The following is a 25,119-nucleotide window of genomic DNA, read 5'->3' as shown; positions in this document are numbered from 1 at the left end:
TTTGGCTTTGGGCTATATAAGGACCGTGACTCGAGTGAATAAAAAGCACAGATCGTTGAGAAAGACGGATCACAGCCTTTCTTCCCCTGCAATCTAGGGTTCCATCTCTTCAATTCCTCTAGCAAAATTTTCAACGAATCTCAATCATTCACTGCAGACATTCTTCGCAATTGTGTTTTCTCTCTGTGCTCCGATCTCTTCCGCCAATTCAAATTCAGTGTGAGCAAATCCATGCATTTTCGCCCCTTTTTTTTCTGAAATTTTGGTTTGATGTTTAGATTTGACCGCTGAACTTGAGATCTTAATCGGTTTTTGACGGAAATTTATCTGTTTTCAGAAAACTTTCAGGTAGAAATCGATTATGACTATTGCTGATTCGGGTTTTATGATGGAAAATGGAGGAAGTTGCTTACCTTACACACCGGAGCAAGAGAAACAGATTGTTGATGATTTGATGAATAAATCAGAGTCCAGTTTGAAAGAAGGCAACTTGTACTACGTTGTTTCCAATAGGCAATCTCACTTGCCCTTTTTCGGTTCTGTTGTGCTATTAGAATTCACTTTGCATGCTGCGTTTTTATACCGTTTATGGAAAAATTTATCGATTTGATTGGGTTACTTGTTTTGTTTTAGCTTGATTGGTATTTTCAAGGAGATCCAGCCATCATTTTTGCTCGTTCCCTTTTTGAACATTAATGTTGATTCAGGAGCTCTACAGTTCTCACACTACAAAAATCATTTGAATCATCAACCTCTTTTGTACATCCTTCAATTTTTTCCGTGCTCGCCAAAATAAATGAATAAATAAATAAATAAATCCTATTTCTGATATAAAATCAATGTTTTTTCCATTCCTGATCTGAATTGACTTGTGATTCAGCAATTGTACATTAATACTCAATAAAAGCAATTATAGAATATAATTTAAGAAAATAGGATTTCTTGTTAATGGGGACAAGCAAAATCTTATGTTTATCCTTGAGGACACGAAAATATGTTTAAGCCTTTAAGGCTTTGTTGTGAGATTTTGGATTACCCAACTTTGCTTGATTATGTGTTCCAATTGCAAACCTTCATGGTAAGGCCAAAATTTGCAAACATGTTTCATCCATGTTAAAGGTGTACTGTAATTTCCTGAATTGTTTTCCATCATTTTTACTTGCTGTAATTGTCAAGCCCTATTTTGAAATTAAGGTTTAAATGTCTTTAACAGGCTTGTTTGATGGAATAACATGCCCTATGATGGAATAACCTGTCCTATGATGGCTTTTCTCTGATTTTTTTTTTTTTATTTGGTTCTTTTATTGATTGTTGTTTCAATTTTACATTGTTCACACGGTTGTAACTAAGTTTTTTTTCTTCCATTTATTCAGATGGTTTACAAGTTGGCAGAGATACATTGGACAGGGCAATGGTGAATATCCAATTAATGGGCATTTGTCTGATTCACAGCGTTTGGATGCGGTTCCATCAAAGACAGCAGAGAGACCTGGACCTATTGATAATTCTGATATTGTTTTAAATGGAAATGAATGTGAACTTGATGATCTGGAGATTCTTAGAACGCTAGAGGAGGGACGTGATTATGTTTTAGTTCCTCAAGAAGTTTGGGAGAAGCTTTTTGACTGGTAGGAAATTTTCATTCTAATTCCTTTCTAGCTGAGACAGCTTTACCATGTGATACTTGACATCTTTTCCTCTATAAAGGAGTTTTTGATTGGTAGTTTCTTTCCTTTTGAGTTCCTTTATTGTTTAATTGTTTCCCATAGAATTAGGGTTGAATGGCTGGCATTGAGATGTGCATTACTGTTCTATGTGACAAACATGTATACTGGTACTTAAACCATAAGGTTGTGCCATTATTTATTGAGCAGAGTGACAAATGACAATTAATGTGTGGGCCTAAAGTTCCAGTAAATTGATGTTGATGTAAATTAATGATCAAACTAAGAAGGGAAGGTATAGAGATGAGCCTGTAGGATATAACCATGGGGAGGCATTATAAACGCTTAGAGATGATCAGGCTATGTGCGCAGATGCATTGTGTGAAATGTTTTTAGAGAATTTGTGGATGACCCTCTGAATTTATTGTTCTTTTCCTGATCCTATTTGGTTTCCAAGGCACCAGATAGCAAGGGATGAACCCTTTTGAAAGCTTTAAGATTTTCAGATTTGTTGTTACACCTGGAGAGTGAGGAAGTGGATTCTTTTGGTTAATGCAGAGTCATCAATTTCAATATAAAATTTGGGTAGGCATGTCTTTTATGGTCATCTATCAATGTTCTTTTGGGAAGCCAACTTCTTAGTGGCATGAGATTGTGATCACTTCTTTGTAGCCTTGAGTAGGTTACTGGTTCAACTTGGTAAATCACAAATCATCTCTCTTAGTTGCAAACTCTCCTTGTATTTGATTCACTTGTCGGTGCCATCACTTAGGTAAAAGCTTGATAATATCTGGATTGGTTGACTATGAAGTAAGGCAACTTGTTATTTCTGTTATGACCTATTTTTCCAATTCTGCTTCTAATGCATTATCAACAGTGATGGGCATAACATCCATTCACTCTAATGGGGTTTTTAGGTGCTTCATGATCATGTCAAATATCACTTTGGCTTGTTGGTTATGTGGGTTGTCTGGGATGTGACTCCCTGTAGGAGTGCATTCCTTGATATACCATAATAAATGCGTAAGCAGTGAAAGCAGACATTCATTTTTACTCCTGTTGCTCAGTTCTTGAAAGATGTTTTATGGATTGGTATTTCTGATTTTATATGGGGATATGCTCCAATATTATTTAGAAGATCTTTTTTGGTTCTTCCTTTTGAATTTTGAGGCACAAGCTTTATTCCTTATAATTGTTCGGGATGCTGCATATGTTTATGTATCTTTTCATTACATTGACTTAGGTATAAAGGAGGACCGGCATTACCCAGAAAGATGATTTCTCAAGGTATTACTCACAAGAAATTCATGGTGGAGATTTACCGACTATGCCTTAAGTTAACTGATTCCAGAGACAACAGTCAATCAGTTATAAGGTTGAGTAAAAAGGTACTCCTTTCTTTTGCCTCTTTTTCTTCTCTCAAAATAGACCTATATGGTTATCTCTCACCTTAAGAGTTAATGATGTATGGAAATGGCTACTTTCTATGAACTGTTAATTTTGCCTTTACGGTTAAATTTTGGTTGAAGTTGCTCCTTGGAACTTTCATTTTTACCATTTTATTAGTTGTAGAGACATTACATTTAACCTCTATATTAACCTTGGTACAACTACAATTTTTTCACACATCATGGAGACTGTTCATCATAGCTAATCTTATGTTGAGCAATATTTGGAGCTTCTGGGGCCTGAAAATTACCATGTTTCCTAGTGTGTGTGTGTGTGTTTTACCCTTAAGTTTCTTTTTCTTTCTCCCATGTCATTTGATGTTTAATTTTATGTTAAAGACTGGCTTAGTTGGTTAAGTCTGTACTGCAGACTTCTCATGGGTTTGAATTCCTTCTTCATCTGCTTGCCCATTAAAAATGGGTTGGAAAAAAACTTTTTAATGTATCCTAGAATGTTTTCACTCAACCAAGGAACTCTAGCTCAGTTGGGTTGAATGATGTGAGGTTTTGAGAGAAGTGATGCATGGAAATCCTCTTCATGAATTTCTTATTTGTGCTCCAAAAAAGGAAAACAAAACAAAGAAAAAAGAAAGGAAAAAAAAAAGAAGAAAAATGAAACTTTCATTCGCAAGTCATTTTCTTAACTCAGGCTTGTAACTGTTCTGTTTCTTATAGTAGCATCAAGAAATTTAGGAACAGTTGTCTTGTGGAGCCTTCTTTTGTTCAATATGCTTCTTATGGAGTCTTCCTGAATTTCTATGCTTATACTGGAGGGGCTTTCCCCTGTAAATGGATACTGTTTAGGTTTTGGGTTTCCTGACCTTGAATGTATGACCTGTTAGGTTTGTTATTGGTGGATGAAGATCAATATTTTATTGTAGAACATTCATTTTCTAACTTGTATAATTTGTTCCAGGCTTCTGTGCATGAGCTTTATGAGAGGGTGTGTACACTTAAAGTGGTAGAGAAGGAAAAGGTGTGTTGTGTGACTTAGCCTTGAGTATGGGTTTTCTTTTGGTTTCCTTACCTTTATATTCTTTTACTGAGAAGAAGTTCAATTCCTTTTTTGGTTTAAAATATCAACAGGCCCGCATATGGGACTATTTCAATAAGCGGAAACAAGCAATATTAGTTGCTTCAAACCAAACTCTTGAGGAATCTAACTTGCAGATGGACCAAGATGTAAGTACTCTGGAAAATGCATCTATCGGTGAATAATTGGTATTAGAAAGAAATTGCATGGATTATACCATCTTTAGATGATTATATTTGTTTCTTTGATTTCTAGAATGAAAAGACATGTCTTTACCTTATTTTTATGCATATGGAAGTGCTTTAGCTTATTAAATTTTCTATTTTTGTTGCAAGGTGCTACTTTTAACTCTGTCAATGCCAAAATGTTGTGTTTCCTACAATTAGACATTACATCTGTCCCATGGAGCCCCAAATGGCACATAATTTACCTAGTTTATCTTGGGCATCATTAATGGAATGCTATTTTCTACAGTAATTAAATGAAAAATTGCTTCAATGTGGTTATGCATATATGTAAGCACACATCATTACTTGGGTAAGGTTTTATGGAGTTAGAGATTAGTTGAGTAGAGAGTTAACTGGAATATTCTTATCAAAAGAAAAAGAAAGAAAAGATAAGAAAAACTGGAATAGGCTCTGAGAATAAGGTGATTTTTATTTGTATCACAACCTTGCCCTGCCAAAGATGAATACATTGTGGCAGCAGTTATGTTTTTATGTCAGTATGCCACACAAATATATATATATATATTGTTTATTTATTCTAATTTGGTTTTCACCCAAAGCCATCTATCTAGGATCTGGTTTTCCATAGAATTGCTTTGCCTTGTTTACTATCATTTTCATGATTGATAATTTTTTCCTATCTGAATTATATAGGAGACTAGCTCCAGCCTCAGCAAAGGCTGTTTTAGGCGTTAATGATTGTGATAATCTCATGTCATAGATTATAGAAGAGCTTATAATTTTTTTTCACATTTTCTAAATGAAATTTGTGCTCTCATTGTATATTCTGATTCAACATAAAGGCTGTGTGTAATTCTAAAATGTTAGTTAGTATACTCTGTTTTCCTGGCTGGGTAGTTCTCCTTTAAGTTTCAAAAACATCATCAAATTTGTTGTTTGGTTTTTTGTTTTGATTTATCTGTAGTCTGTCTATTTATGCATCTTGCCACTGCAGATTCTTTTGGAGGTGCAACTTGATGGATATTGGCCCTCTGGATTTGGCATGGATTCAACCGGAAATGAACTGGCTTTGGTACCAATGGAACCTCCAAGATCCTCTGTATCAATTGCAGGAGGCCCAACCCTCTCAAATGGTTATTCCAAAGTTCATACCTCCAATTTGTATCAGGGAAGTCCTTTAGGTTCAACATTTACAGATATGGAGGATGGATATGATGTTTTGAGGAGTGTAGCAAAAGGAGATAGGGGAGGTTTGGCAGGATTGCAGAATCTAGGAAACACTTGCTTTATGAACAGTGCTATTCAGTGTTTAGTACATACACCCCCCATATTTGAGTATTTCTTGCAAGACTACACCGAGGAGATCAACAAACAAAATCCATTAGGAATGAATGTATGAGGCTATCCTTATTTTTCATCCTTTCTACTATTCTGTCCAGGTTTTTTTTTTCTTGTATGACCAGAGGGGAATCCTTTACTTCTTAATCCCTTCGCGTAAAGTTTCTAATATCCATTGTAGCTGTGCAGGGTGAGCTTGCATTTGCTTTTGGTGAATTGTTGAGGAAATTATGGTCCTCTGGCCGGACACCAGTTGCACCTCGTGCATTTAAGGGAAAACTTGCTCGATTTGCTCCTCAGTTCAGTGGGTATAATCAGCACGATTCTCAAGTTAGTACTGCCTTATGCCCTCTCTGTGGTTAATTGTTGTTTGGTTGTTCACTACTCTTTGCTTCAAATGTTGAAAACCCAATTACAGTCTCTTCTTGTAAATACTTTTAGTATACTTCATATGTCTACATAATCAATTTGTTTCCCCTGAATAACAAATTCTTCTCTCTAGGAACTTCTTGCTTTCTTACTGGATGGACTGCATGAAGATTTGAATCGTGTAAAACAAAAGCCATATATTGAAACAAAGGATTCAAATGGTCGCCCAGATGAGGAAGTTGCTGACGAGTGTTGGAGGAATCATAAAGCTCGGAATGATTCATTAATTGTGGATGTTTGCCAGGTGAGCAATTTTGTTTAATTTAATTTATTCCTTTTACACTGTTGTGTTGTATTTTTAAATTTTGCAAGTATGAGGTTGCTGCTTGTTTGCTTAAAATTGATACCAATAATGTTAAACTGTCCATCTACAATTGTCCAATTTCATCTATAATGATTAGTCTGTGGGCTGCTTTTGTATATTCCCTATATACCTAGAGGGCACTAGTTTGGTGTTTCCTCTTCCTGTTTTATATTATTCTCTTTATCTATAAAATAAAAAAATAAAAAATAAAAAATAAATAAAAAATTCATCTATAATGATTGGTTTTGGGAGCATCAAATATATACATGGTTAACCTAACCGAATTTATCATATACCAGAGACTCAAATTCCAGCCCATGTAAGATATCATATCACAAAGATTCTAATTCCTATGTATGCATTTCATCATGTGGGCCGTTTATCATAATCTACAATGATGGTTTAGAACTTTATACCAGGTTCATTTTAACATGTAGATCAATAGTATCTAAAAGTATGCTGTTACCCATAAAAAAAAAAGTATGTAAAAGTATGCTGCAAGAAAGCCATGAGTGGGATGGGTTCCAGGTTCTATTATATGTATTCCCCGACCCCCGATAAAGAAAAAAAAGAAAGCTCCTTGCTGTGCCTAGTGTCAAAAAGTTGATATAGCAGGTACTTTATATGCAATAGATGACCAAGGATGCAATGAAGACAGAAGATGCTTTCTCTATTTATATGTAAATGAGGACAAGCAAACTGTGCTACCATATCATATGGAGTTTGTTCTAGCTACACAATGGGAAGTTTCTAGTGGCTTCCTTGAGCATCTACTCAAGTTTCTGTGATTCAAACTTTTAACCTTTTCAAAGGTTTATCAGTTTGTTCACTTCTCTTTTAGCTTCAGAAATCGCAATTTTTCTTCCTTTAGAAAATTTAGTGCCAGAACATTAAAAGTTTGTTGCGGCAAGTTACAAGGAAAACACAGTCTGCACATTGTATATGTGCTGAATTTCTATCATGACCTGCAGTGCCAAGTCAAAAACTAAATCGTTCTTTGTCTGAGGCCTTGATTTGTATAATTTTTTTTTCCCTAAATTCTGGTTAGAAATTTGGAATCGTGTCTTCGGGTGGACTATAACTGGCATGTCTGATAGGCATGCTGTCCTGTATTTGAAACCAAGTTCTTTGATGAGGCATACCTGTGAGGGGTCTCTAGAATTAGTTTCATGGGCTGTGTAACAGTATTCCAAAATGCTCATTACTGTTTCCCTATTTTGTCTACTGGAATCAATTCCCTGCTTTCTAACTAGTACTTACATAGTGTCTTATATGATTTTTCAATTTCATTTCTCATCTTAGAAAACCTTTTGTTGACATGACTGTCAATTAACTCAATTTCTTAATATCACTGGCACCCTCGAGAATGTCATCATATGTACAACCTTGTTAGATTTTAGTTTGAATCGCACACTGGGATTTCTTCTAAAATTGCACTGGATTCACAATACCTATGGTTCATCCTGGGAATATAGTTCAGATGTCCAATTTTATAATATCTTGATGCTTATGATGTAGAGTTTTAAAGTATTTCTTTTCTTTACTTCAAATATGGAGTACAGAAACTTGGAATTAGGCATAATAATATGGTCACTAACAGTCTATAACCAAACACTCAGGGTCAATATAAGTCAACTCTGGTTTGCCCAGTTTGCAGCAAAATTTCAATAACATTTGATCCGTTCATGTATTTGTCATTGCCACTGCCTTCAACGGTCACTCGGATAATGACGGTGACTGTGTTCTATGGTGATGGAAGTGGCCTTCCAATGCCCTACACTGTGACAGTGCTAAAACATGGTTACTGTAAAGATCTTAGCCAGGCATTGGCTGCTGCATGCTGCTTGAAGAGTGATGAAAATCTACTGCTTGCTGAGGTAGATATAAACATTCAGATTTCAATTATTATTTATAGCTGTTTTGCTTATTTATTTTAAGTTGCAGTGCTGAAGCACAATTTTCAATTTCCAGGTCTACGAACATCGGATATATCGATACATAGAGAATCCTTCGGAGTTATTGACTAATATAAAGGATGAGGAACATATTGTGGCTTACCGTCTTCCTAAGAAACGAGCAGGATTAACAAGACTGGAGATAATTCATAGGTGTCAGCAACAGTAAGTTTTCTTCTTTAAATATGTATCTATTCGGTTCTTCAATTGCAGGTGGCCTAAAGGCTTCTAGTGACATAATTGTACATGCTTGTCAATTTTTATCTGATGCTTGCTTTTAATTCTTAGATTGCTTGAAAACAAAGGGGCCATGGCAGTGTTCAGATGGTTATAATGATACTGGCTATTTAATGTTGCATGAGAATGCATGCATCGATTTTCACATAATCCTATTCAATGTATTGTGCTTTCATTGCCATGAAAGACTAACAATTTATTACACAAATTGTAAATACAACCTTTTACAACAAATGTATGTGGTGCGATGGACAGGTAGGTTTGTTGTCTCTGTTTGCCGGCAAATGTGTTCATACTTGCCGGGATTCATCTTTCCTAGGCTGGTCTAATTACTTAGGTATTGCCTATTCTTCCCCCATTGATATTTTAATAATCAAAGCACCCCGGTATTGCAGATGTACACCAGACAGTCTGAAGGGTGGTGAGAGGAAGCTTTTGGGAGCACCACTAGTTACTTATTTAGGAGAGGATGCTCAAACTGGAGCTGATATTGACATTGCTGTTTCTAGATTGCTCTCTCCATTGAGAAGGAAAACATATCCCTCTTCGTCTAACGTTCATAGTGGCAAGGAAAATGGCTCCGTTTCAGAAGCTACTGATAATCCTACAAACAGCTGCAATACTCAATCTGGATCTGGGAACCAGTCAACAGATGGCACAGAACTAGAAGAAATGTCCAGATGGGAGTTGTCCTTCCAGCTTTCCATTACTGATGAAAGGGGTTTGAGCTGCAAGCCTATTGAAAAGGATTCTCTCATAAGACCTGGTCAATTTATACGGGTTATGTTGGACTGGACCGACAAAGAACATGAATTATATGATGCCAGCTACCTCAGGGATCTTCCTGAGGTTCATAAGAATGGGTTCACCGCAAAGAAGACCAGGCCAGAAGCTATCACCCTGTTTTCATGCTTGGAGGCATTCCTGAAAGAAGAACCTCTAGGACCTCAAGACATGTGGTAAGAGTATTCTTAAGCCCTTTTCAGTGCATAGTTGTGTAATTTCAAGCTAATGCACTTCATATCTGTTATAATGCAATACTTTTTGTTCCAAATTTTCAATGCAGGTATTGCCCTAATTGCAAGGAACATAGACAAGCCACCAAGAAATTGGACTTGTGGAGGTTGCCAGATATTCTTGTGTTTCACTTGAAACGATTTTCATACAGCCGATACCTGAAGAACAAACTTGATACCCTTGTAAATTTTCCCATTCATAGTCTTGACTTGAGCCAATATGTGAAGTGCAAGGATGCATCTTCACAATCTCATGTTTATGAGCTATATGCCATCAGCAACCATTATGGTGGCCTAGGCGGTGGGCACTACTCTGCCTATGCAAAGGTAAATTACATAATCCAGGTTTCTTTCTTTTGTCTTCTAAATTACACAATCCCCAAGTTTTTCTCGTCTTCTTCAATGGGAGTACCAGCTGGATGACCTATTATTATTGATGTTGGGAATCCAACCTGGGATCTTCTACTCCCCCATCCAACCATTGCCACTTGAGCCAGGTCTCAAGGGATTGAAATGGTTCTGCTGTGTGACCAAACATATCTCAGCTAATAATTACTAGGCTTTAGCGTGTTATCAAGTATATTACATCTAGTCAATCATGTAGAAGTAGTTGCCACACTCTTGCCTACTGTAATTCAAAATTGCCTAACTGAATTTATATGATCCTTCCAGAGGACATTGGTTTCTTTTGAGGAACTAAGGGGCTTACTTTACCACTGTGCAGTTGATTGATGAAAACAGATGGTACCATTTCGATGACAGCCATGTTTCTCCCGTTGGCGAGAGCGAGATCAAGACATCAGCTGCATATGTGTTATTCTATCAACGAGTTAAAGCAGCTCCAAAGATTGGAACAGGGGAGCCTTCTCTGGGTCATACAAGTTCTTGAGGGCTGTGTATGTAGCATGCAGTTGCATTTTGAAGTGTTGTGGCTCTAATGGTCCCTCTTTTACCTGAAAAGCTGATTTGGTCCAAAAAAATTTGAGTCCACAGGATGATGATGCGCCTTTCAGACCAATCTGCACAGGCTAAGGGTTTAAGAAGCAACACCAAGGTTGGAATATGGGTATAATGGAAATATGAGGGGCTGTATTCGGTTAGGATGGTAGGTGGAAGTAGCTATAGCTTATCTTATGTTGATGACGCTTTTTTAAAAAGGAAATTTTGGTTGCCAATCAGATAGGCTTATTATAGATTCCGGTTAATCTGTGATCTGTAGGCTTTCAAATGGAGAGAAATAGTGAGCACTTTCCTGATTACCTTGACCTTCTTGCCAAATCTTGTTCTTTGCTTCCTCCCCCTCTGCTAGTCAGATAAAAGAGTTGAAATTGTTATCATGTTGTGTCCCTACTCCTTTCTTAAATCAGATTTCCAATAATTATTTGAGTCTTATATGGCATATATGGTTATGGCTCAACTGCTGGTTGGGTCGAAAAATGTATGGGGCCTTGGATGACCGGTTTGACCATTGGAGGTGTCTATTAATTTAGGTCAGAAGGCAAAAAGGCAGGGGATTGTAAAAGGTGGCGGAGATTTCAAGGAAAAGATCTTTTTTACACCGAAGGTCATTGCTTTCAGCGCAGAATCCAACGTGAAAGAAACATTTTACAATCCAATTCTGGGAGCATCATTTAGGCTTACATTGGTCACCGGACGGAAAGAAAAAATGTTATCACCATGGAGGAGACGGAACAATAGTAAATATAATTAATATTGGTTAGAAATTTATATATTTTAAAATTATACAATTTTTACATAATGAAAAAAAAATAAGTGAAATAAATTTAAGCAAGTGTTCAACAATATTTATTGACTTGAAATTTATTTTTTATTTTTTTATTCTTTCCTTCCAGTTTCCTTCTCATCTTTAATTAGAATTGATGTAGTATTGTTTGCTTGATTCCAGAACTGTGCAACGAAGCTTACCAAAAACAAAATAAAAAATTCCGGAACTGCACAATGAAATCAAAGACAGAAAATGATCAACATTTCTTTATGGGCTGAAACAAATGTGATACAAGACACCATCAAATATCACTCATCTAATTGTCCTATATGCGTAAATCAATACTAAAACTAAGAATTATCTCCCTAATCTCCTCAGGCGTACCGTTATTAATATCTGATACATAGCCCCTGCAAAAAGAAAGAAAAAGAATGAAACAGCAACAAAAAAACCAAAAATAGGAAAAGCAGCAACTCAGCATCAAGTGCCAACTCAAAAGCAAAAAGTAACGGTCATTCATCATTTTCAATTCCCAGTGGCCCCTACACCCTCTGCCGGAAAAGTGGCTCCACCAGCAAAAGCATTGATCTCCGCGTTTACTGTTTAAGGCCACTAGGATAACAGGGTGTGTATGGCTCATTGGGAATTCCATTTCCATGAAGATGCAAACTTTCGTTAGTCCAAAAGATAAAGATGATGATGATTCCCACAACACATAATCGCGTACAGGCAAAGGAACAGAATTTTACCTTTCCCCAACCCCCAATCTCCCTGATTCCTTTTCCCCTTCCTGTTCCCTTTTTTTTTTTTTTTTTTCTTTTTTTTTACAGCTAGCCGATGAGGCTGTAAAGGACTTCAAATTCTCAATCACATTTCAACTCCTAAGGGCCAGTGCAATCCAGCTCAACCACACACAGGATAGAATGCCACGGGAACCTAATCTTTCCTGAAATCAGAACACCGTTAGAGACAACCACTTCCTCAATTATTGATTCCCAAAATGCAACGCTACGTGTTGTCATGTTCAATAAAATAGATCATTGTCAACATGATGCTTTCAACATACAGTAAAGGAATCTATACCACCCAATATCTTTCTTAAAAAAAAGAACTAGATGCCAATTATCCAGTAAAGCAATCTATGCAAGCTATTTGATCTTTCTATACCTTTTACATTGAACAATTCAACACCTGTCCATTTCGGTTTGACATGCAAAACCCCTATCCCCACCATTTATGCGTCCATTTCTCCATTTTGGTTTGGCTAAAATTTCAGTCCAAAAGCATCATTCATATACAAAATAATAACATAAGGACTCGTTTGGAATGGCATTTTAAAATAAGTAATAAATTTAAAATAGAGTTTTTAGGATGTGGCTTTTTTTTTTTATTTTTTATTTTTTTTCTACGATGAATTAGATGGCTAAGATGCGCATGGCATAATAGGCGTATATTAGATAACGGTTGAACTAAACTTTACCGTGGCAGATGAAATGGAAAGATAACCGGTGGAAGAAGTAGCCGGCTGCGTGACACTGACGTTTCCGCCGTACCCAGGGGTGGTTGTGTTGCTGCTGACTTCGATTCCGCTGAATCCGAGCGGATAGGCTGGGGTCCCGTCGGGCTTGAACAGCCCATAGTTCCTCTCCGACGTGGGCCCTGGCTTCATGTTTTCGTTGAACAGAGCAAAAACGTAAATGTTCAAATCAGAGTTTGGCCTCATGGGCGTTCCTCTCTTCTGAGACATCAGCTTTATCAGGTTTCCGTTGTACTTCTTCGCGTTCTCAATTGTGGCCCCGGTCTCATCCTCGTCGCCCTTGGAAGGCCAACCAGTTTCGGAGATCTGAACGGGGATCTTCTTGAAGCCGAGGGAAGCCAGGGCGGAGTAAACGGCGTCGATCTGTGCGAACAGCATGTTGTCATAGTGGAGATTCGTGTCAGGATCGACAACCCCTTGGTTAGGCTGAAAGAGGACGAAATCGATGGGGACTTGCTTCGGATTAGCTTTGTACGCGAAGAATGGGTAGGCGTTGATGAGAAATGGTGATCCGGTTTTGACATTGAAGTTCAGAATCGGAGTAATGCACTCTATCAGATCTTGCCGGAAAGCTCCGGCCGATGGTGGATAGGAGGTTTCGAGAATGGCGAGCGAGTGCGCTGTGGTGACACTGACCTGCTTGTCTAACCCTAGGTTAACCAGAACTGCGTGTACGCCCTGCATCGCCGGCAGCAGGTTATCATTGAGAGAAGTGTCATTGAATGTCAAAATCTCGTTCCCGACGATGATGCAGGTGATATTGGTGTCAGGCAAGTGCGCCTGAACGTTCGCTTTCACCCAGGCCAGCGCTTTGTCCGGATCTCTCATCTTCGACAAGTACTCGTTTCCCAGCCCAACAATGAACTCAACTCCAGTGTTGGCGAATGCGCGCAGCACCTTCGGATCTGCGTCGTAGAGCTTCACTCTGCTCGCACCAATTGACCGTACCAGTGGAACCACATCGTCCGGCGAAGGCAGATTGTTCGCGATCTGGCCGTAATTGATGCCGACAGCAACCACCACCGCCGGCAGTACAATCCCTACTCAAAAAGTAACAGCGAGACCCAAACGCAATGAAACCAAAAAGTACACAAAAGAACTTAAAAGAGATTCCGAGCATACCTGAGATGAGAAAAACTAAAGAAGAGTAGCAGAATTTACTCAACTCCATGAATTCCTTACTAGAGAAGTAACCAATCCGCACTCAGTAGTACGCAGCTGGAACTGGGAACTGGGACTCAAAACGAGGAAGAATGTGTCGTCAAGCCTGAACCCACTCCACCGCCTCAACCAGAAAAACAAAAGAAGGAAAATCCGAGGTCTGATTTTCCTCCTCTGGATCAGTGTAAGTAGGGTGAAAAGGAGGAGAGTGGGGGATGAGTTCCGGATATATAGGCGAGTGACTGTGAGTGATGCCCTTCTTTAATTTCAGCTTAGATTAGATTAAGCCATGGAGATGCCTTTGTCTAATTCAGAACCAAGAAAAAGAAATGCTTTGCCCGTGATTTGATTGAAAGCTTCAATACTTGGTTCAGAGGTCGTTCAAGCCGATGATTTGTGGGGCCCCGGAACCGCCTACGACCAGCGTCAGCAGCTTTGTCCGACACTCTTCACATGGACACCATTCCCAACCGGCCACCTTTTTTTCTGGGCATCCCTTTAATTTCTTCTTTCTCCTCTAATTTCCCATTTTCTATTTTTCAGAAAGGGGAAAAGAAACGACAGTGAAGACAGGTAAAGAGACGTAGGATACATGCAAAGCCAGCGTTGGGTGATTCCTCCTAACCATGGTTTGCATCAAACTCATGACTCGCGCCCCCCATTCATCTTCTTCCCCCAACACAAATTTTTATACTCTACATCATTTTCAATTTCTACGTTTAGTCTCCTCTTCTCCTTCTCCAAAGCTACTCCCAATGTGACTTCAATACGTGTAAAATAGTAACCTCATGACGTAAGAAGAATGCAATTCAAATATGAAATAAGTGACCAAGTAGGAATGCAGTGAATATATATATCTAATGTTTGAAGCCCAGCTTGGCCCAAGTGTAGCCCGATCCATCTAAGGTCAGGCTTAGGCTGGTTTTTGAAGCCCGACTCAAGCATATTTAGGCCTATCCTAGTTACTGTAGAACTAGGTATATGAATTAGGTTGTCTGGACATGTCAGGCCAAAGCCCATATTGGCTCGAGCCGAACCCAATCTGTATAAGGTTGAGTTTGGGCTGATTTTTTAAGCCCAATGTGCGCCTAGTCCGAGCAATAATCTAAACCCAAAAAAAATCCATGAATATTATACATGTGATACGATTTAAGCTAAAAAAAATCTATCAATAGCATACATAGAACGAGTAAAAGATCAAAATGTTGACATCCTAATTACCAAATTAACCTTAGTATTATTTTTATTTGGAAAGATAATTATATATTAAAGCCCGGGCTTAGGTCGGGTCTTGGGCTTAGAGATGAATTCCCCCCCTGGTCTGAGCCTGTCCCAAAGGACCACCTAAGCCTAGCTAGATGGATCGAGCCCCAATCAAGAGGAACAAAAGCTCGATCATCCCCGGCCCGTCCCACCTTAAAGTGACTTACAAAAACGAAGCCTAGTTTTGAAAATTTTTCTTTGTTTACGTGGAGAGATATAATTGGGCTGTGGAACTCACCATATTTAGGTGGGTGTAGATTAGCGAAGCCTCCAAGCGTATACCTTAAAAATCATCCATATCGAAACCCTGAAACCCTAGCGCCGGAGCGGCTTCGAGGCACAAACGATCCTCTCTCCTCTCCACATCTGTAAGTTCATTTTCATGTTTCTCCTTTTCTCTCTGATTCTACTGAATTCTTTTCTTTTTCGTTTCATTTTGTATATTCTTGCTCCATATGATGCTATGGGATTTGCTAGTGATTTCAATCTGTTGTAAATACATGTAGATCAAGTAATTTTCTGCTAGGAAGAATGTCTATTGGAGAGCAGGCTTGCACTCTCGCTATATTGATTCTCCACGACGATGGGATTCCCGTTACTGTATCCTTACCATTTATTTCATCTGCATCCACCAGTTTGGTTGCGCAGAAATTTTATGAAAACGGAAGGAATTAGAGAAATTCACCTTAACTAAATCCAATTTGAGCGCTAGGGGGGAGATGTTTGATTTATTGGGTCCCCCAAGGCTGTGTTTGGTTGCCCAGTTCATCAGCGGGCTTGGAATTCCAATTCTGTGCGACCAAACACAGCCTATAATGTTTTGTCTCATTTTTTCTTACTTTCACTGGGAATTTTTTTTGTTTTATGTGGTGGTGTCCTGTAATTGATTTTATAATGTTAGAAAAGTTTATATATATATATATGCTATCTTGGGAATTGGGGTTTTCTTTGACTGATATTTGCTAGGCCGAGAAGATCAGCACCTTGCTTAAAGCGGCCAATGTGTCAGTAGAATCATACTGGCCGGGTCTGTTTGCTAAGCTTGTAGAGAACAAGAGTGTAGATGATCTAATCATGAATGTTGGTTCTGGTGGTGGTGGCGCACCCATGGCTGTTGCTACCATGGCTGGAGGCGGTGATGCTGCAGGTGCAGCTGCACCTCCACCTGAGGAGAAGAAGGTAGGAGCTATTCCTTTAATTTTATTTGAGTAATACATACATGTTTTGATTATGGTTTCATTTTTTATTTTTATTTTTGCCTAATGTGTTTGGTTTGTTCTGGGTTGCCAAAATACTACAGGAGGAACCAAAGGAAGAGAGTGATGAGGACATGGGATTCAGTTTGTTTGATTAGGAGCTCCTTTCAGTATGAATAGTATTTTGCAATTTTATGACTTCATTTGTAGTTGCTCAGTAAATTTGAAGCTGTCGTATTTTTATGTGATGTTACCAGCACAGCAGACGCTAGCTGGAAAATTTTCGATGTTTGGGTTGGATTGTTTCTTAATGTTAGTATTTCAAACAAAATATGCGGATGGGTGAAACTTGTCAAGCATTGAGATAATGGCTTCCTAAATGTGATTCCACTCATGAATGGTCTTTATATCATGTGCTTATTTTTTTGGTTTATATGTGGAACATACTATACCATATCTCAGAAATTCTTGCTTGTTAGATTTGTGTTCATCTGAGGTAGTCAATGATCTTCAGTCTAGCTCATTCATTTTTGTTGCTTGTCAATTTCATATAATATTAGGGCTACACTTAGGGTTTAGGGATTTTTTTATATTTAGGCTTGTCATGTTTTCTAGATTCGTGCTCATCATAGTGGAATGTAACTTTACTGGGACACAACAAGGTCAGGTGATGAGTCATTGTTTAGTTTGATGAACACAATAATGCATGCATAGAGTTTTTGGGTGGCCTTCGGCCTTTTGGGTATATCATTATTGAATACAAGAGCTGGAAGTTTTCAGTTGGATTTCTTCGTTCCTATTATAATGTGGACTTGGGCACCGGTGAAAGTCGGTTTTTTTGTTGGGGAAGTGTCTTGGGGTGGAATTCCAACTCTTGACGAGCTCAAAAGGAGGAGGGGTTGGATTCTCCCAAATAGGTGTTGCTTATGCAAGGGTGAGGAGGAATCGACAAACTCTTTTTGGGGTGGAATGGGTTATGGATCATGCTGTTAGAAGAAACCTATTGGGTTTGGCATGACTCTTTTGTGGGAAAATAAAAAGGGAAAAAAATTGTGGAGGGCCTATCCCTTGTGCAGAATGCTTGTTGTGGACTCTTTGGAAAGAAATGAATATAGGAAGGCTTTTAATGATGTTGAGCAGTTTAACTAAGCAATCAAATCCAGTTTTATGTATACTTTTGTAGATTGGGTTGGGGTTATATTGAGGGCTACACAATGTCTATGTTAGATTTTGTAAATTGGTTGAACTTAAAATAAGGAGAGGTATTTTTGTGTACTTAGTGTGTACTATGTTATGCCTCCCTTAGGTGCTTTTAATATATATTTTCTCTTTTGCCTATCCAAAAAAATAATAATAAATCATTATTAAATACAATATATAAATCCCTAAGAGCTTTTAGGGAAATGGTAAGAGTTTGGTCAATTGATGGGGGTAAATGGTAGAGTTTGATTCCTCAATTGAATCACGAGTACCTCTACAGTCCCCACTGCTTCCCCATACCACAGGTGAAAATAGAAAATGTGTAAAGACTACCATCAAAGCAGCCCAAGCCTTACAATGTCCATGTGCGCTATGTCTCCTATCTATATTTCCATTATTGCTCACTAACAATACTGTACTGTGTGAAGTTGCATTCATTTTCGAGAGTTTCTACCATTTTTGCAGCTTTGCTTTTGGCCACTCACCTCATTCCTGTCTTATGAGCCACATTCTAGGCACCAGTGAATGGTGAATTCTTTTATGCCCTTCTGGGAACAAGGATGTTGAAAGCATTTATAAGATAAGAAGGGATACAATACCAGCATGTCGATTTTAAAGTGCTAGAAGGTTTCATTAGGGTAAATACTATGTTCAACAGAATTTAATGAACTAAAAAAAAAAGGGATTTGCGGAACGAGAAAGTAAAATCATCAAATTTAGTCCCCTTATTTCACCTCAAATGTATGGTAGAGAGTATCCACTGGGTGATCGACTTTTGTTGTATTTTTTGCTTTTTCTTTTTTTTTTTAAATGTAGTTTTTTGCTTTTTCTTTTTTTTAAAATGTAGCTGGAATGGTACTCACGTCTCAATTGCTTCTGCATAGGTTTTATTTTGCTTCTGCATAGGTTATATTTAGGTGGTGTTTGTATAACAGATTCATTTTAATTATGTTAGACAATGTCAACAAGTTATTTTTAACTATAAAAAAAGCAACACAATCATAATTTTTCAATTACAAAATAGACTCTATTGTAATATGCTGACATAATCCATTTACTTGTTCTCAATAACGAGACTTCTTTCTAAATCTCAGTAGGGTAGATGGTATGGGAAGTTAAAAGCCATCTTTTAAGTAGTCGCGATAATAATTACATCAAAGTTATTAATATGATTTCTTGAAACGAGGCAGAAATTTGAAGAAAGCTGGCCAGAAGAGGCATACAGATTTTATCATATGGGGACCCAAATTTTGGGCCACAATTAAATTTCAGTGGTAGTTCTGCTTCAAGCAGAACTTACTGAGAGGCGTTCTTCTCCAAACAGATTTCTATTCTATGAAAATAACCATTCTTTTTGCCATCGAACAGCAGAAACATTGCGGCAAAAGATTTTTGAAAACTCGCATTACAAACTTAAGCATTATGTTCCAGGTAGTAGTATTATACATGGGCTAGGCTGTTAGCATACCTAGAGGAGCTTCAAATGGAAGAAAAAACTACATATTTTTATTTACTCTGCTTCTGAAGTGAGAGCTTTCTCAACTCCAACACAAAGATAGCGTAGCCACATACTATTTTCAATGCATTATTTACTTGCACCCCCGCTATCATCCACCTTCAACACACCCTAACTCCTGCAAAACAAGTTTTTAACAGATCCATAGCTCGTGTGAAACTGGAGCTTATCAACACAGCTAAGGGCTATTTGCTGGTACATGGATGAGGTAGTCAATGGATAGCATTAGCGGCATTAAGGGCGGCCTGCCCTCAAGGAGTGGCAACATTTTCCTTGGCGAGAGGTGCAATCTCCTCCCCTTCTATACCAGGTTGGCAACCAGCAGGCCCCAGGCTGAGTAGCAGCTCTTCCCAGTTCTTGGATGGTCCCTGCACCACAGCCAAGGCACTATCATTCAGTCCCAGTAGCCAGAAACAAGATGTTCCCTTATGGATTTCAAGTTCAAACAGGAAGAAGCTAGAAAAACTAATCTGGGATTTATACTGACCTTCCAGGAAAGATCTAGGGCCATGCAGTTTTGTATCATCTCTCCCAAAGCAGCAGTGCCATAAGTAGCAAGAGCTCTCTTTACAGTTATTGCTACTGCATCTACATCAGCTGGGTCAATCGTATCACACTAAAAATATACCATGGACATGATTCAGTATTTATGAACATGATTCCTTATTTCTAAGGAAAAGTAAAAAAAGGGAAGCATAAACTCACATTCAACATTGAAGGGTCCCATATGGAATCCTGTAAAACCCTCTTTAACAGTGTCGACAAGCCCACCAGTTGCGGCACAAATAGGCACCTGTGGCAAAGTTGACAGTTTTTGCAGAGTTAGTTCATCCAAATCCTTGAGAGTGAGGTAGCAGATCAAATTTTAGACAAATTGGGAAAAATAAAGGTCCAACTCCTTTACCGTTCCATATCTCATAGCATGCAACTGAATGAGACCACATGGTTCAAATCTACTTGGGATCAACATGAAATCAGCCCCAGCAGTGATCATATGGGCCAATGAAACATTAAATTTCGCTACTCCTATGGCCTTGTTAGGATATTTAATCTCCAGCTGTTCGATCTGTTCCTCCATGGCCTTTTTGCCATTTCCCTGATGCAAAGAACATCAAATTCAGTTTGGTTTTTAGTTACAACAGAAGCAAAACTGAATGAATTTTAAAGTTCCAAGTCAGGTATTTACAAGGACAACAATCTGAACATCCTCATCAATGAATTTTGGAATGGCTGCTGCTAGAATATCTGAACCTTTCTGCTCTTCTAGTCTACCAATAAAGCCTATCAGTGGGATATTCCTGTCCACGGGCAACCCAACTTCTGCCTGAAGAGCTTCCTTCAGTAGAGCTTTTGCATCCATTGCCTAAAAGGGACCCAAAGTTCAGGTTTCTACAGCCATAAATATTTGGCGATTTAAAAAAAGAAAAAAAAAAAATCTTAGGAGCTTACAGTTGTGGCATTGTAATGAATGCCAATGTATTTGTCTGTGGATGGATTCCACTCCTGGACATCCATACCATTCACAATTCCAGTAATGGTGGCCTTCCGAATGATGTTGTCCAATTCCACACCTTTGGCTTCACCAGAAACAAGTTCCTTGGCGTAGTATGGGCTCACGGTTACAACTCTGTCTGATTCTAGTATTCCAGCCTTCATCCAGTTGATTTTCCTTCCTTTCACAGGCTTTTTATACCTGCAGAATTGAAATGCCTATAAATTTGGAAGAGCCAAGAAAAGTTCATGAAATTCATATAATATGGAATGTTTGATAACACATACCCATCCATAAAATCAAAAGAGCTCCTGAATCTATCTGGCAGATTGAGGAATGCGAAATCAGAAAAGGCAAATCTGCCTTGGTAGGCAATGTTGTGGATGCAAAACACTACCTGGCATAGTTTACCAAGCAAAACCTCAGCCCTCAAGAAATGGGACTTCTGAGTTGGCTAGAATTCTAAATGCTACACTCTCAAGTAAAATCAAACACACTTTTACCTTGGCATTGCTGTAAATTCCACTAGATTGGTACATTGATTTTAGGTAGCATGGAAGAATAGCAGTGTGCCAGTCATTAGCAATGAAGACAACATCCTCTCCTACATCGGTAAGAAAAGCACATGCACTTAAATAAAAGCTATATCTTAATTAGCAACTATGGGCAAAAGTTACAAGATGCAGAGGAAAAGGGTCCACACCATATGGTCCTGAGAAATGTTTGCTGCTGTTTAGATTCAGAACCCGTGGTGCCTCCAGAACCGCCTAAAAGCATCAAAATCGAATGAGTTACACGGGATGGCTATATAAAATAAAAGAAATAAAAACATCTGGGAATTTTGTGGGGCAATTGGCTATTCTGGCACAGTGTGACACCCTGAACCAGCAATAAGGTGAGAATAGAAGTGGATGGTGTGCACTGTTTACTCACTTAAGTTGCTAAACAAGAAAGAAATACTAACTATTTGATACAAGCACCAAATATATATACTTTTTATCATGCAACTAGGTGGAACAAAGTTAAGCAAAAGCTCCCACAACTTATAACAGTGCCACATGTGAAAAGTAGACCATCCCAATCTGCTAGTCTCAGGAAAGTAAGAAAAGAAGAACAGAAAATTCAGCCAATTTCCTTTTACATTGTGCAATAGAAAGAAAGCCAACTCATTACTTTAAGGTCGGGCATGATTAAGAGTCCGATTGGTAGTGATTCGATTCATGGAAGCGCTTTTCTAAAATCACTTTCAAACGCACTCTAAGAAAGATTTAGATATTAATTTTTGCTGTTTTCAGACATTCATGATTATACATAGGAAATGTATAATGAATGTCACAGTGTTTGACAACCCAAGTTTCCCGTTTGTTTTCCTTTTCCATGGATTTTGCTGAAAAAAATCAGCAGATCATAGAAAATTTACCTGGCAAAACAAGCTGAATCGCATTTGATTGTCGATGTAGTCTACTCCTGCGCTAGGGCCATAAATTTTGGATCCAGTTTTTCCCCATACCTTGGGAATTCAGAAAGTTGAGCATCAGAATAAGAATATTAGAGTCGGCCCCCCAAACGCCTATTACCAAATCTGCAGCATATATATATATATATATATACCTTCTCAAGGAACCAGGGATGATCCACGAAGACACGATCAACTCCTCTTTTGTAGCAGTGGAAAAAGCGAACAGTTTCAATTCTGTCCCCAACTGGAATCTGCAAGAAAAAAAAAATGATGATTTTTAAGTTAAAAATCCTCACTGATCCACAAAGAAAAAGAGGAATCATGCAAGAAAACTTTACCTCAACAACCACACAGGTATCCCATGCATCTTTGTACTGATCATAGCGTGGACTCACAGACATAACCCTGTGCCCACGAGCCTACACAACCACCATACACAATCATAACCCTGCAACACACTCTTGAAGTGAAAAAAAAATAAGAAAAAAGAAATCGTCTACACTCACCGCCATGGCAGGCGGTAGACCACCGAGAACATCACCAAGACCACCGGTTTTGCTCCAGGGACCAACCTCGCATCCCACAAACACCAAGTTCATCCCACTTCGACATACAATAGCTCCGGAAGCCAAACCCTTGCCATTCTCAGACTTATACCCCTTGCTCCTCCCCACAATTGTCCTCGCACTCAACCGCCTCAAGCCATTGTGCGTGGCGCGCTGGCTCCTCAGCCCAATCTGCGCCAACGACTTCGTCTCCGAGCCCGAGCTTTCCTGGGTGCCGTTGACATGCGATGTTCTTGATACGAAGTGAGAAGCAGTCAGAGTCGCCATTTTTCTGAAACCAAAACTTCTCAAATTCAACCACAAATTCTACAGCTACCACAAACCAAACTCAAATCCGAGAAATTCAAAACGGATTGGAAATATATCTCAAATTCCGAAAAGCACTTACCAGTTAGTACTTACAGTGATGCTGAAAAAGCGGGCTAGGGCTAGAAGACAAGGAAGAAAGAAAGTAGTCGAAAGAGTGGGTGATCTCAGGGAGTCACGGGGGACCTGTCATATGTAGGAGGTGAGTCCAGGTTAGCAGTAAATGACACGTGGCTTCAGGCTAGTTGTTGAGGGGTCTCTCTCCAGCTGGACGTCTCAGGATCGTTGAAGTGGGTCCTCGGTACATGTGAGAATGGGGAACATGCTGCAATTATTTATTTGTTTTTTCAATTTTATAAATTATTTGGACGGCCTGATTCAGATGAAATTTCCACTTGGGTTTCGGGCCAATCTTTGATTACATTTTTGAGTTGATTTCCTGAATAGACCGCGGTGAAAGTAACATCTCTGTCGTCTAACCGACGAACACCGCACACCTGGAGCTCTTGAAGTGGAAGATTTTTTCTTGGAAAACGGCGGCGTCACCTTCGGTTAGACGGAGATTTCATGTTTTGTCCTTTTACATTGTGGGCTGGGCTGGACTGGGCTGCCCTCGTCCCGATAGTGAAATACCTAATGAATATGATTATTGGGCCTTTTAAAGCCTGACCCACAATCTGCTAAGCAATCGGGAATCGTAATCTAGGTCAAATTGGAAAGCAAACTATGTTCAATTAGTTACGAAAATTGTGCAGCATTGAAGTGGTATCATTCAAAAAATTTCCCTGTAACCATCATTCAATTAACAAGGAGATAGATACGGACAATAACTAAAAATTTCACAACTTCCAATTATATTTGTTAGAATTTGGTAACCTGAATTTTATTTTGTCTAATTCGAAAAGTTCGTAATACAACATATGACATGAAACTAAATTTATGAGATTTTTTGTATGGAGTTAATTTCTTTCCCTATACATATGCGATGACATATATAGAATTTAGAGTTATGATGCTTATATTTATGCAATAGTCACTTGTATATCTCGCCTCTTGTACTAATTTTTAATATGGATATTCTTCTCCTTTGTTCGTAGTATTTTTTTATTAGGGTTTTTCTCGTAAATATGTGTGTTGGTGTTGTTTCTTGTTGTTTATTTTCACTATTTTGTATTAATATTCATTTTTAGTTAATTTTATTTTTCTAGGTGCAAGTAGTATAGTATGGAACCAAAATAATAAGTTTTAATGTTATGTTTAATTTTAGATCGTTTGACGATGAAAAACAAAAGAAAAGGAAAAAAGATATAATTTTTAATTACATATAAAAAAAATGGAAGAAAAAATTTAAATGATTAAAATTTTAGATTTTCTCATAACTTTCTTCAGCCTTTTTTTTTTCTTGAAGAAAAATGAGGACAAAAAATTTTAGGCATTTTGTTCTTGTTCAGCACTAGTTAATTTTCTCTTGGCATCCAAGAACCAAAAGAGAACCTAAAAAGACCTTAAACTCTGTTTTTCGTCACAAGCCATCTTTATAAAATTAATGAAACATTCTGAAAAAGAAAGCCCAACATAATGTAATATCGCTGAAACATGGTTATGTTTAATGTATTGTGTGGTCAAAGATAAGATGGGTTCAGGGTTTCAGAATGCTCCATGCTCCATTATGCAAAGCTACAGAGACAGACTGTGGCTATGGAAATTAGGGACCCTGCTTTCCCACTATTCAACAAACCAAATCGACAAAGCAGGCGGCGCTGGCCTAGAAAAAGACAATGCGATGAATCCATAATTCACGTGCGTTTTTCACCCGCCCTTCGTTTTCCTCCTTGTCTTTGTTTTTGCCCTCTTTTTTTTTTTTTTTTGGACGATTATGTTTTGGGCAACCTTTAATTCATACTACTTACATAATATGAAAATAATATAAGATATTAAAAGATTAAAATACTCATTGATCTTTAACATAAGTTTTTTTTATCTTTATTGTACACTATTTATACAACCATAATAATTCTATTTTAATTATTTGAATTTTTCATTGTTTTTTAAAACTTTAATTTATATAAATAATTAAAAATCAGC

General features: G+C 38.1%; 4 protein-coding genes across 6 annotated transcripts; 2 read left to right on the top strand and 2 right to left on the bottom strand.

The window, feature by feature from the left end:
- Nucleotides 1–39: 39 nt before the first annotated feature.
- Nucleotides 40–11,004, top strand: LOC117904506 (ubiquitin carboxyl-terminal hydrolase 9-like). Of its 2 annotated transcripts, none has more exons than XM_034817147.1 (14): nucleotides 40–219; nucleotides 338–513; nucleotides 1,374–1,628; nucleotides 2,908–3,052; nucleotides 4,029–4,088; nucleotides 4,199–4,294; nucleotides 5,328–5,726; nucleotides 5,861–6,001; nucleotides 6,174–6,344; nucleotides 8,024–8,281; nucleotides 8,376–8,524; nucleotides 8,992–9,555; nucleotides 9,663–9,939; nucleotides 10,285–10,426. In XM_034817147.1, exons 2-14 carry the CDS (start codon nucleotides 362–364, stop codon nucleotides 10,342–10,344), a joined length of 2,727 nt encoding a protein of 908 aa, XP_034673038.1. In that variant the 5' UTR covers nucleotides 40–219; nucleotides 338–361; the 3' UTR covers nucleotides 10,345–10,426. The 2 variants fall into 2 exon arrangements, with proteins under 2 accessions (XP_034673038.1, XP_034673030.1); XM_034817139.1 differs by having other exon boundaries at nucleotides 41–219; nucleotides 10,337–11,004.
- A 568-nt stretch (nucleotides 11,005–11,572) lies between these two features.
- On the bottom strand, nucleotides 11,573–14,775 carry LOC117904529 (glucan endo-1,3-beta-glucosidase 11). The gene is made up of 4 exons (XM_034817183.1): nucleotides 13,998–14,775; nucleotides 12,819–13,915; nucleotides 12,088–12,284; nucleotides 11,573–11,748 (listed from the first exon to the last, which is right to left on the bottom strand). The coding sequence occupies exons 1-3, from the start codon at nucleotides 14,044–14,046 to the stop codon at nucleotides 12,213–12,215; spliced, it is 1,218 nt and encodes a 405-aa protein (XP_034673074.1). The 5' UTR covers nucleotides 14,047–14,775; the 3' UTR covers nucleotides 11,573–11,748; nucleotides 12,088–12,212.
- Nucleotides 14,776–15,565: 790 nt separating this feature from the next.
- LOC117904535 (60S acidic ribosomal protein P1-like) lies at nucleotides 15,566–16,902 on the top strand. Its single transcript, XM_034817196.1, has 4 exons — nucleotides 15,566–15,667; nucleotides 15,806–15,899; nucleotides 16,266–16,478; nucleotides 16,600–16,902. The coding sequence occupies exons 2-4, from the start codon at nucleotides 15,831–15,833 to the stop codon at nucleotides 16,651–16,653; spliced, it is 336 nt and encodes a 111-aa protein (XP_034673087.1). The 5' UTR covers nucleotides 15,566–15,667; nucleotides 15,806–15,830; the 3' UTR covers nucleotides 16,654–16,902.
- A 2,169-nt stretch (nucleotides 16,903–19,071) lies between these two features.
- LOC117904518 (granule-bound starch synthase 1, chloroplastic/amyloplastic-like) lies at nucleotides 19,072–23,224 on the bottom strand. 2 transcript variants are annotated; one of them, XM_034817159.1, is made up of 14 exons: nucleotides 23,117–23,224; nucleotides 22,669–22,999; nucleotides 22,501–22,581; nucleotides 22,315–22,413; nucleotides 22,124–22,213; nucleotides 21,407–21,470; nucleotides 21,207–21,307; nucleotides 20,991–21,100; nucleotides 20,661–20,904; nucleotides 20,398–20,574; nucleotides 20,116–20,307; nucleotides 19,918–20,004; nucleotides 19,699–19,827; nucleotides 19,072–19,579 (listed from the first exon to the last, which is right to left on the bottom strand). In XM_034817159.1, the coding sequence occupies exons 2-14, from the start codon at nucleotides 22,993–22,995 to the stop codon at nucleotides 19,463–19,465; spliced, it is 1,818 nt and encodes a 605-aa protein (XP_034673050.1). In that variant the 5' UTR covers nucleotides 22,996–22,999; nucleotides 23,117–23,224; the 3' UTR covers nucleotides 19,072–19,462. The 2 variants fall into 2 exon arrangements, with proteins under 2 accessions (XP_034673050.1, XP_034673060.1); XM_034817169.1 differs by having other exon boundaries at nucleotides 23,131–23,152.
- Nucleotides 23,225–25,119: the final 1,895 nt, after the last annotated feature.

The sequence above is a fragment of the Vitis riparia genome, chromosome 2, assembly GCF_004353265.1.
Source record: "Vitis riparia cultivar Riparia Gloire de Montpellier isolate 1030 chromosome 2, EGFV_Vit.rip_1.0, whole genome shotgun sequence".
NCBI lineage: Eukaryota > Viridiplantae > Streptophyta > Magnoliopsida > Vitales > Vitaceae > Vitis > Vitis riparia.
Note: the sequence above shows the minus strand (reverse complement) of the source record. Positions and strands in the feature narration are given on the sequence as shown.